Source organism: Taurulus bubalis (assembly GCF_910589615.1).
Source record: "Taurulus bubalis genome assembly, chromosome: 8".
NCBI lineage: Eukaryota > Metazoa > Chordata > Actinopteri > Perciformes > Cottidae > Taurulus > Taurulus bubalis.
Genome location: NC_136596.1, coordinates 25,978,863 through 25,991,339, shown reverse-complemented (window position 1 = coordinate 25,991,339; position 12,477 = coordinate 25,978,863). Strand labels below are relative to the sequence as shown.

The 12,477-nt window shown below is 40.9% G+C and overlaps 1 protein-coding gene across 1 annotated transcript in view; it reads left to right on the top strand.

Annotated features, from left to right (window-relative positions):
• Positions 1–12,477, top strand: part of cacna1ba (calcium channel, voltage-dependent, N type, alpha 1B subunit, a) — a gene marked incomplete at both ends in the record, with an annotated part of 120,532 nt that overhangs the window by 91,721 nt on the left and 16,334 nt on the right. The window contains 10 exons of the mRNA XM_079221877.1: positions 967–1,168; positions 1,645–1,809; positions 2,212–2,322; positions 2,402–2,485; positions 6,137–6,253; positions 7,532–7,597; positions 7,739–7,830; positions 8,838–8,988; positions 9,770–9,897; positions 11,134–11,230. Coding sequence (XP_079078003.1) covers positions 967–1,168; positions 1,645–1,809; positions 2,212–2,322; positions 2,402–2,485; positions 6,137–6,253; positions 7,532–7,597; positions 7,739–7,830; positions 8,838–8,988; positions 9,770–9,897; positions 11,134–11,230 — 1,213 coding nt within the window. The remainder of the gene's footprint in view (positions 1–966; positions 1,169–1,644; positions 1,810–2,211; positions 2,323–2,401; positions 2,486–6,136; positions 6,254–7,531; positions 7,598–7,738; positions 7,831–8,837; positions 8,989–9,769; positions 9,898–11,133; positions 11,231–12,477) is intronic.

Here is a 12,477-nt window from a genome sequence, read left to right as displayed (position 1 = left end):
ACTGGGGTTGAGGAGGGTGCTGCAAGGACAACCCGCAGCAGCAGAGAGGAGAACATGTTTAAAGTTTGACAGCAATGATGTGATTGGCTTAATCTGATCCGCCCGGAGCTTTTTTTTACTGAATTTTCAATAATGACGAAGAACTCAAACGCTTCTAGATCATCAACCACATGTCCGATTTAATACATTTAAACGGCTAAAGTACTGTAAACCCTTAAGACTCTTGACTTGTGATCATATTAATGCAGAAAATAAATATAATTTTTTTTATTTTATTTTTTAAAGGCAAGGAGTTGCTGATTCTTTAGAGATCATGGATATTAGGGGCTGGTATTCATATCAAGGTCATATGAGCTGTAGAACACCTGTAGAAGCCCTAGGGTATCCCTATAGGGGGACCCTAGGGCTGATGAGTTAAGGAAACTGTGCAGAATCTGGCTGGTTAATTTGAAGTGAATGTCCACAATCAGCTGATAAAGTAATCAAAGGGAGGGAGCGAATGAGAGATTATGAATGAAAATGAGTGTAAACAGAGTCTTCCTGACTGAACTTCTGCTTAGGTTAATTTTTTATCAGGAGAGACTTCAATTAGAAGATGGTCTACAAATAGAGTCAGGATGAGAGGTGAATTCGAATGCAAGTGACTGGACATTTATTGGAATGTAGAGGGATGCTGTGTTAAAATATTTTTTAACCACGATGTTTCCTCTGCCATGGAGGGACCCTGCAGATGCACCGGGGCAGACTGACCGGTGATGAGCGTGCTTGCAGACATCAGAATGGCGCTGGGGAAGAAGGGGCTGTGAATGTGTCATAGCATGTCTGGAGGGACCTCATGGCTCAATATTAGCCCAATATTAATTATTAATCACGGCTATTAACATTCACAATTTTTGCTGTGTGCATTTTGGGTGGAATAGCATTACGGGCTGGATATGTTACTGTTGTGTTCTGCTCTCCCTGCAGTGTCTTGAAGCACTCTGTGGATGCTACTTTTGAAGACACGGGTCCCAGTCCAGGCTACCGGATAGAAATGGCCATCTTCTATGTGGTCTACTTTGTGGTCTTCCCTTTCTTTTTTGTTAACATCTTCGTCGCTCTCATCATCATCACCTTCCAGGAGCAGGGAGACAAGGCCTTGTCTGAGTGCAGCTTGGAAAAGAATGAGGTAAAGCAGAGACATTAAAAACATCTCTGAGCCTCATGTTTACCATCTCTATTAGCACTTTTACCTCATTTCTCTGTTTTGTTTGCTGGAAATTCCTAAATGTTATGAACAGATCAGCATGAAACATTTAGGGAAGATTTGTTCTGTCACTGGATACCTGTTCATGGCTGGAGATTCAGGAAAGTGAAAAGCTCATATCCTTAGAGATATAACCAAACTTACACTTTTAAAATACTAAAACACAGCACATGCTGAACAGCAGAGATAACACATTGAGCAATAGACATCCATCACCATGTAATACTTATCAATGATCCATAATACCCTTAATAGCTCCTCGGACCAAAATGCATGTTCGGTTGTCCAAGCATATCAAAAACCCAGTGCACATTTTGAATGATCAATAGCAAGAGACTGAGGTTTGAGAACAGTAATAACGAAGACAGTGAAGCAGAAATGTGGTTTCTCTCTTACAGAGGGCTTGTATTGACTTTGCCATAAACGCCAGACCTCTGACACGCTACATGCCCCAGAACAGGCAGTCCTTCCAGTACAGGATGTGGAAGTTTGTGGTCTCCGCTCCATTTGAGTACTCCATCATGTTCATGATCGCTCTCAATACTATAGTACTCATGATGAAGGTAAGAACTTTTAAAGAGGATATCAATAATACATGCAGCGTTTTGTTGACTGTCATCTGAAGTCAGTCGTGGATTCATGAGCTTAGGAAAGACATTTTTTACATTTTTAGATATATGTTCAGATTGATGCTACCGCCAGCAGCATGTTAGCTTCGCAAAAAGACTGGAGCAAACCGCTAGTCAGGCTCGGTCCAAAGGTAACATCCGTACAAAAAGCCATTTATGTTATGGTTGGTTATTATGATGGCCAGGAGTTTAGCTATTGTGAGTCAACAAGTTGCTTGCTGTAGCTTCATATGAGAGAGTGGTGTTGATCTTATCAAATAACTCTCGACAAGAAAGCAAATAGGCCTTATTTCCCCAAATTACACCCAAACTTGATCCTTTGCCCCTGCCTTTCAGTTCCATGGAGCTCCAGACTTCTATGAAGCGATGCTGAAGAACCTCAACATAGTCTTCACCACTCTCTTCTCTCTGGAGTGTATCCTCAAGATCATTGCTTTTGGTCCCTTGGTAAGTAACATTTATGAAAGAACTTTAAATATTCGGAATAATAAAGAACAGCTAATGATTTTCAACTCTTGTTTCTCAGAACTACTTAAAAGATGCCTGGAACGTGTTTGACTTTGTCACAGTGTTGGGCAGCATCACTGACATCCTGGTGACTGAAATCAATGTAAGAGCATCTGTCCGCACCTACTCCACCCTCAATGTTTGCATCCATACCGCACAGCTTCCATGGTAATGAGCTGCGCTAACATTAGCAAAGACAATCACATGGCAGCAGTCAAGACAGCTTTAGACTACAGAGGGAAGAGGGGTTATCATAGAGAGAGCTGAGGATGGAGAGATATATGGAACAATACTCTGCATGCAATGGTATTTGTGTTGCTGGACAGTTTCTTTATTCATTCCAGACACTTCCTGTCTGTAAACTGAGCTGTAGACATGTGGGTATTGTGAAGTAGCTTTTGATTGATATCAGTGTGTGTCAAAGGAGGCTGGTCATAGAGGCAGAGAAGGTTGCTCCTTCTCTATCTTTTGAGAGCCAAGAGGATCATAATATAAAAACAGAATTGGTTGAAATAATCCATTACCAAATTTCAGTATCATTTATGAAATATATTTCATCACTTCTTTGTAAAAAATTCACAATTTAATTTTCAATTAACACTAGACAGCAAGCAAGTGGTGGTGAACTGGTAACTCATATGCATGGACTTTTTTATTGACTATATAAGCCCTGTATAGAAATAAGTCAACAATGCAAACAATTTTAGAAAAAAAAATGAGGAAAATATTCTAATGTGCATATTGTGAACTACTTTTGAACACATGAAAAACATCCATTTTACTTAGTTGTTTAATTTGGACTCTAGTTAGGCCTTTACAAAAGAATCCAGTTTCCCCTTTTCCGATTTAGGTTTCCCTTTATCGAGCAGTAGCTAGCTAACTTTCTTGCGTTAGCCACAGCTTGTTGTAGCGACCCTGAAGGACCAGTGCATGACGTCTATGGACTGTGGTTTTCCTCCTGTCAGTGTTCGTTACTGATGTGTGTATTTGTTGAACTGTATCAGTTTATGTTGTGCAATATGACTGTTCCTGTTCTCCTGTCTCTCCATCCTTTCTCCTCATCTTCCTCTGCTATCTGTCTCTCTCTCTCTCCACATTTCCATCTTGTTGATTGTCATCACCGGTGTTGCCCTGGTGCCAAACATCACTAGACTACGGTGAGTGACTCTCTGTTGTCATTCTCTGCTCTAAACTTTTTAATACATAAGCTGTTGTGTCTTTTTAAATTTGATTTAAAAGAGTACTCCATCAAGTTAGTATTTCCCTTGCATAAAGTTGGGAAACTTCTGAGAGACAAACTCAAAAAAGGATGGACGAAAGATGTGATGGAAATATTACATCCGAAATCTTCCGCCTTGTGGTAAATGGGGTGGAAAAAATAATACCAATACAACCACAATAACCAGACCAGGACTCCCTCCCTATCTGTCATCCATTCGAGCTGCATGAATGAAATTATGAATATCCAGCAACACACTTGACATACTGCATTCGAACAGATGGGTATTCAATGAGTCTGGACTTAATGTCTTATCATTTAATGTTCTATAAAACAAGCCATATTGTAATGAATTATGAAGTTGATTAGAATATATAAAGGGAATTAACAGCAGGCAAGTATCCCTCCTACTCCTGAAGGTCATTAACAATGGCTTCATCTGCAACACAAGTTTTTAAATCCATCACTGATGGAGCCTGTGGGAGAATTGAGAATCTTCCTCTTTCCTGCCATTACTATTTCAACTCGCAGTTCAATCAGGAGAGACAGGGGAATGATTAATAGTTGATGTTTATTATGACAGATGATGAGTTAAAGAGTTAGACAGAAATTCTTTGGAGCTTGAACTTGATGGGGAGATTTGTGATCGAGGGGCGTTTTCCCTGAGCAGTGACGAGATAAATTCCCCAAAAGTGAGAAGGTCAAAAACAGCAAAAAAAATCTCCCAAAGAAAGTCTTACTTACTGAGCTGTACTTGAATGGTCGCGAATATTCAGCGAGTTGGGGCGGACTGCTAAGGATGGGGCATGGCATAAGCATTACACTGCAATTGAGGTTACATGGATATCTTCAGCAGTGAACCTCATGTATGGACAAACTAGAATGCACAGCCAGAGACTGGGTCAGCACTGACCTGGGCAGCAGTAATTGGATAGAGGGCAGTGATACCCTGCTTGTGAATTTTGGCATAATGACTTAATAAAAGAGTAAGAAGACCAGTTATATGCAATTGCTTTCCGGGCTGTTTAGGTTTTAAAGATCTTTGAGCTCCAATGATAACAGATATCGACGTGCACCTAGCTGAGGATGACCAACGCCTCAGTTGTTGGAGGGAAGCAGTAGATTTCCCTTGCATGGATTCTGAGGTTTAATTCAATATATTTTGTATTGCCCAAAATCACAAATTCCAAATTTGCCTCAGAGGGTTTTACAATCTGTACACATATGACGTCCTCAGTCCGGGGACCTCACATCAGTAGGTTGCACTGCCTATTCTAAATGAATGGCCTGAATAATTATTCGGGGTATAGGTTTTCATTTCAGGAGATCCTGCTCTAAATCATGGCTAACCCAGGATTAGGACATGGGATTACTGTTGGGGTAAAAAAGAGAGGGGCCCAAGGGGCGGTGCCAGACCATTATCTTTTTTATATTTAAATAATAGAAGGGCAGAATTGAGAATCCATGCAAGAAATAATTATGACATAAGCAGACTGGAGTATTTGAGAAAAAGACTGAAGAAATCTGGGTTTAAAGTTAAGTCTGAAAAAGTAACGTGTTTAACTGGATCAAATGAAGGAGAAGAAGTGTAAATTCACCGCTCATTAATTTAATTCAATTCAGTTTATTTTATATAGCCCAAAATCACAAATACAAATTTGCCTCAGAGGGCTTTACACTCTGTAATCATTAAGAAAAAGCTAATAGAAAACGACTGTCTAAGAGAGAATCCCCGTCGGGAGAAAAGATAGAAAGTGTAATGGGGATGTCTATTTATGTAAGCACGGGGAAAAAATGTAATACCTTGAAGGTACAGAATATAAAATAAATTCAATTGAACTGTTTCTTTGCTGAATTTCCGCAGAGGGGAAGTGACACCAAGCAGGAATTTTATACTAAAATACTTTGAAATGGCTTTATGAAGCAGCCTCTGTGCAGCCACATGAGCGTTTCAGTATTGTTTTAGGATAGACTCAAAACAAATTGTGAACCTAGTGCGTGTGCATGCACAAATCTCTAATGCACCCACACATTTCAGCTGCAGATACAATTAATAACACCAGATTTGTATAAGATCCTGGAAACTTTTAGACTTTTTTTCTTGCAAAGCAAATGGTTCAACATCCCTGATGAATGCCTTCTTTACGCCTTAACCCTGATTACTGGAGAGTCGTTGTTGTGATGTATAAATAGTTTCACTAAATTCACAAATGCAGAAACAAACTGTGGATTAATGCAATACATGACACAAATAAGTAACCACCTGTCTAAAACATCAACACAATAAAAAAATAATAATGGTGTAAACTTCTTTTTTAATGTGCCCACATTCACCTGAGGTCTGTAATTGGATCGTTAATGTCTCTTAAATGACTTGACAGCTGGGCCTTGTATGTTTTACTCAATCACCCACGTGATACCATGTGATATTTAGTTCCCAGTTTAACCAGTGACTTATAACACAATGCAGCCCTGATCATTCCGTGTTTATCAGTGCCTTCTAAGGTTATTTGATGTTCTGTCTGTGTATAACAGGATAGACTGCTGAACCTGAGCTTCCTGAGGCTGTTTCGAGCCGCTCGGCTCATTAAGCTGCTGAGACAGGGCTACACCATCCGCATCCTGCTGTGGACCTTTGTCCAGTCCTTCAAGGTGCTCACGTACAGTATCACCTGCTTACTGACTGAACGTTCACAAACACACAACCATATATAGTAACTTGTGTGGCGGCAGCTGGACCAATCAGTACAGAGTGTGGACTGGTAACTGGAGACTTCCCAGTTCACCTCCTGTACACTGCCAACACTTCAGAGGTGACCTTGAGTCAGGCACTGAAGCCCTAAAACCAGAGATGTACTTGCTTTTTCACTACGCATTTGCACGATGGCTACCTCGCAAATCCTGTGACCATTTGGTGGAGCGTTGGTTGTGCACTTTCTCAAGGTGGAGATGCGCTGGATCCATTGGTGTATAGGAAGTCTATTCATTTCCTATGGAGAGCAGGAGATCCAGAGTTGACTGAACATTTGCTGTATCTGAATTAGCACAATCATGACTCAACCTCGAAGCAATAGAGGTTTGTCCATTGCAACCATGGATATATAAAGGGAACTGGATACAGTGTTGGAGGCAGGGTCCCGTTCATTCCTTTGAAAGTTGCTCATTGGCGCATCTACGGGGCTATGGAGCAAGCGCACTGGTGTTTCCTTTACCCACGCCTCCCAAACCTCGGGCCAGCCTTCACATGAAGGAATATAACCCTTGATTCAGTTGTCAGCGGTTTTACAACTTTGAAAAAAAGGTGTTCCAGAAGGAGGCCTGATTTTAAGGCTTGCAAAACTCAGAAGAAAAACTTGTCGAAATATTTTCCTGGAACATATTTTAGGGTACTGTTGTAAAATGAAAGGTTTGTGACTAATCGAGCTAAAACCAAGCACCGCCAACTGACTGCAGCAAACTAACTCACAAATTGAAGCATACTGGGTTCCAGCACGTCTTCGCATTTGTGCTCCAGATTTGGTGTATCTCCCCCTAACGAAATGAACGGTACGCAGTGTCAAAGCAATGATGGCGTGATCTCAAAATGAATAATTGAGTAATCTCCTCAAGTCTCGCCATGTTCATTGGTTACGTCTTTTATCATGCAAATCCGGAATCGCTGTGTGGTCAGAGTTCTCTGGTGTGCTCTCTATTAGAATCCTCCAGAAACACGTGGAGTAGCAAGTGAAGGGTTGTCGACGTCAAAGCGTGGTTAAAAAGCAAGTACATCTCCAGCTGCTGCTGCTGACTGTTTGGGGTGCCTGACCAAGTGCCTTCCCATCACACTGACTAGCATCTCTCCATAAGAACATGCATGTGTGTGGATCCTTCAGTCAACGAGTGACTCATGGTGATGAATGTTATTAATTACATTTGTTTCCTGTTTTTTAGGCCCTGCCTTATGTTTGCCTTCTGATTGCTATGCTGTTCTTCATTTATGCCATCATTGGGATGCAGGTGGGTGATGCTGTGGTCACGGAGGTCATGCTATTCATATTGTAGTTCACCATTTAAATGTTTTAGCCGGATCGTGAAAAACATAATTTACACATTGCTAAGATGGTACAAATCCATGTTCCTCCCTGTGTCTATGTGTAGGTGTTTGGCAACATTGCGCTGAATGAAGACACAGCTATCAATCACCACAACAACTTCCGTACTTTCCTCCAAGCGCTCATGCTGCTGTTCAGGTATAAGAAACGTTATGAATTTGGGCATGCTATAAATATATACATAGCATGCCCAGATGGGCAGACAGCCCATTAAGGAATGAGCAACTCCACCAAAACAATAGTGCTTTTTAAAGATGACGTTGGACCAAAAGTATACGAACAAGAAACACTCCAACTCAACTGTAAGACTCGCAGGCAGTTTGGCATCTTCCCACAAAACTGTACTTCTGAGAATTATCTGTAAAATATACTAATATCAAAGGCCAGATACAGAGAATGCAGAGTGTTACATTATTAGAGATTAGTACTGATGCATTCATGTGTATTATTTGCAATATTTTAATGTTGGCTGATCGAGTTGAAGCCTATTTTAACTACTTACTTTACTGATGGGCATTTCATCTTTAACAGTAAACATTTTTTATAAAATAGTCATGTGTTTTTTGTGGATTATTTGAATCTATTTGGAGTTAAGAAGTGGTTCTAACAACTAGTTCTGCATAAACACACCTCCATTCTTCTAATGAGCAGCAGATCAGATGATTAGCTGAGTCTTTGAGTGTTAAACTCTTATAATTAAATAATACCTAAGAATGTTTGATTGTTGCTTATTTAAACATCAGTATTTAATAGAGAAATGTTGAAGCTTTAAGTAAAACATTAATAAAGCAACATAAAACAAGGTTTCACAATAAAGTCTATCTACAAGCACACTGCACATTTTCAATGTAATTGTGGTCTATGTGCAGGGTCGTCATTCAATCAAAGAATCGGCAGTTTGATCCTCGGCTTCGCTAGTCCATGGTGATGTGCCCTGTCATCCGTGTATGAATGCGTGTTAATGGTCAATGATGACATTTAGTGCTAAAGCACTTTGAGTGGTCGGAAGACTAGAAAAGCGTTTACTCTTTAACTTCTTGAGTTTCTATTATCAAAAAAATGCAACCTTGTCTGTGTAGTGTTGTTGAGGCTGGACTGTATGTCTCTTGTTTATCTCTTCTTATCTGTGTTTGTATGTGCATCAGGAGTGCAACTGGCGAGGCCTGGCACGAGATCATGTTATCCTGTTTGAGTCACCGGGCTTGTGACGAGCGGTCAGGGACCCACGGAAAAGAGTGTGGCAGTGATTTTGCCTACTTCTACTTTGTCTCCTTCATCTTCCTCTGCTCCTTTCTGGTTAGTACTGAACGTAAATGTAGTCCATGTAACTGCTGTTACATGTATGCTGTCAGATGTGATGTTCTTGTAGGAGTGTCAATAAATGTAATTTGACTCGGTGTATACTGTAACGGTAATTTTATATTCCCTGTTGTATTGTATTTCTTATCGAAGTGAACTGGTATACAAGCTGTTATTGTTACTCTGCATTGGGTGACTTGTGGGTTATGCAGCAGCTGGTTAATGGCATATACACCCCTTTACCTGCTGTTAAGTAATAAAGTACCTGTCGTTAAGTAATAAAGTACTTATATGGACAGGTCATAAATTACAAGCAGGATTGATACATCTCTATGTCGTAATCAATACCACTCCCATCCTGGTCCCTCTCTATATAACTCTGTTCTCACTTGTGACTCTGTATAACTGTGCCTCTTCTTGCAAGAATACAGTATTTCATAGACAAGTTCCGTTTTATGATATTCGTGATTTCAGTTTAAAAAGACTCAACTGAAGCTACATTTTGCCACCACAATACTGACTTTTAGTGTATTACTATATTTTGAAGTGTGTAGTTTATACAAACACAGCTAAAATGCTGAAATATAATGCTATAAGGCTCTCTCTTCTCTTGAAGGTCGGCACTGTCAAGACTGTCGGAGATTTGATTCGCCTCCACTAGCGGCTCAGCTGATCATGCTATATGTCATTGAGATCAGTTGAATTGAATACACTCTTTATTGTTGTATTTCTGCGACCAAGTCAAGGCGCAACTTGCTACTTAATGGTTGTGTTACAGATGCTGAACCTGTTTGTGGCTGTCATAATGGATAACTTTGAGTACCTAACCAGAGACTCCTCCATCCTGGGACCTCATCACCTCGATGAGTTCATCCGGGTTTGGGCCGAGTACGACCCGGCTGCATGGTACGTTCACACCTCCCTCTGCGCCCCAGAGAGTGGCATACAATGTAAAGTGGGGTGAACAGATAGCCTAACTTTACTCCTCTCTTTCCTGTTTCCGTGTGACTAAGGTGACTAAAAAAGGCATCATGCACAAGCCTTGTTCCTGTACCTTGTTGTATGCAGTCAGCCCACTGATGATCATTGATTTATTTTAAACTGTCTTGAATGTTTGTGTATTTATGTGCTTGTTCTTTTCCACAGCGGACGGATGTCCTATAAGGATATGTACAATTTGTTACGCATTATATCACCGCCCCTTGGCTTAGGGAAGAACTGCCCTAATAGGGTAGCATACAAGGTTTGCAAATACCAGACATTTCCGTCACTAGGGTGCTTTCTGTACTTCTATGCCAAAAGACTTAATTGAATGGCTGTGAACCAATGAAATCGCCTTTACATGAGCACCCGCTCCCCCTCAAACTGACTGGCTTTGGTTGATGATGCCGGAGTGGAAACAAAGCTTTCAAAGCCACAGCATTTTCCAACATGCTGCCTGCCACGCCTACTTTCTCCTGTCTGTGATGCTTTAACCCTCCAAAGTCGTGATCCTACATTGGAGGTCTAAGAAAAGAGGCAGTCTATGCTGTGCAGATTGTAAAACCTTGAAGCAGGTTTGTGTTATGATGTATTGGGCTAGATAAATACAAATGTATTTGACTTGTCTTTAAAAGAAATCTGAATCAAGAGATCAAGAGAATGAAGAATGTCATATGATGTTTTCATGAAGCGGGGCTATGCTCCAAACCAAAACCTGGGCTGGCATTGAAACCTTTGTCTCCGTGCACCCTGGTTGAAGTACCAGTGGGATGTCTGCTAGCATGCTGAGGCAGACATCCCAGTTACAATGCTGTCATTTATCTTTCCTCCCATCAGCATTCTGTGTGTTGGGTCAAGCCATCCTCCCCTTTTCTCTGCCCTCCTCTCTTCTCCTACCAAACTCACTCTTTACCATTCCATGTTTCCTGTCAGGGATCCTGAGTTCCACATTGATGCATCCCTGTGCCCCGCCAAGAGGCCGAGGATGACATCCACCTCACATCTCACTCTCGGAAATCTATTAACAACAGATTTCTGTTTTTTTCTGTCCATTATTCTCTTTTTTGTTGGTTCCTGCCCTTTGTTCCTCTCCTCGTTCTCTAACTCCCCATTCTCCTCTGTTTGCATTTTTTTATTTTATTTTTTTCTTACCCTGTGAAGTGGCCGTATCAAGTACCTCGATATGTATCAGATGCTGCTCCACATGTCCCCACCCTTAGGTTTGGGAAAGAAATGTCCACCAAGAGTCGCCTACAAGGTAGACCCTCCTCTTCCTCCACCTTCTTACCTTTGCTCAACAATCTATCTTTATCATTGGCGTGAACTCAAGGCAATGTCTGTGCTCTGCAGTGTTCCCTCGTTTCTTCAGTTTGTTTTGCTCGTGCTCTGCTATTTTATATATATATATATATATAAGCCCCTAACTCATCTTTCCTGTCTTTACTGTTCCTTTGTGTCGGCTAATACCAATCACTATTTATATTTACATGGAGCTTAACTAAGGCCATTTCCACACTACTACGTTTCCATTTTAAAATGCATATCTTTTGCTCCATTTACACTGAGCGTTCACACTACGCCAGAGTTTTATAGCACCGAAAACGGATACGTTTGGAAACTGATTCGTCAAGCCCCTATCACGCAACCTTTTTCCGGAAGAAAAATAAACAGCCAGGTCTACCAGCAACTGTGTGTGTGTGTGTGTGTGTGTGTGTGTGTGTGTGTGTGTGTGTGTGTGTGTGTGTGTGTGTGTGTGTGTGTGTGTGTGTGTGTGTGTGTGTGTGTGTGTGTGTGTGTGTGTGTGTGGCTTTTGTTGCTTTTCTGTGGGAGCAATACTTTCTCTGTGTGCTTTTCACTTTGTGGTTCTGTCTTTGCTGGCCATTCCCTCTCTCACCTCATCCTGGTCTATCCACTGCTAGATGTTAGAAATATTTCTGTGTGTGTGTACTACTGCGTGCATCTGTTTTTGTATTAGAACGTTTGTGCTGCACAGCATTAATGCAAATATGTCATTGTTTTTATTTTATTTTACATTTTTCTTTATTTTTGGCTAAATCCACCTGATAATAACAAGTGATCTTATCTGGACCAAGAAAACTGTCCGTCAATGCGATTACCATCATCAAAATCTCGCGGTGGTTTTGCTACATTGCGATCAGATCTCAGCCAGAAGTAAATGACGTGGCTCTCTGTGATCACATTCTTAAGATGTGTTCAACAAGTTGAAATATATTGACAATGTGATCAAGGCCAAAGTCACATGATGGCCAGGGGCAGCTAAGCTAGCAGTAGTAAGCAAGCTAGCAAGCTTCTCCAGGGACTCCAAGTAGCTTCTTAAAGCAGAAGGAACATTCGCCTGCTGGAGAAGAGAAGTTGAGAAAAGCATTTATTAATCCCCAGCAATTACATTTAGATTGTATTGGAATAGCACAGACAGAAGGACAGAATCAGTACTTACAAATAGAGAAACTAGCAGGGCTACAGAACAGGCCAATAGAATGTATA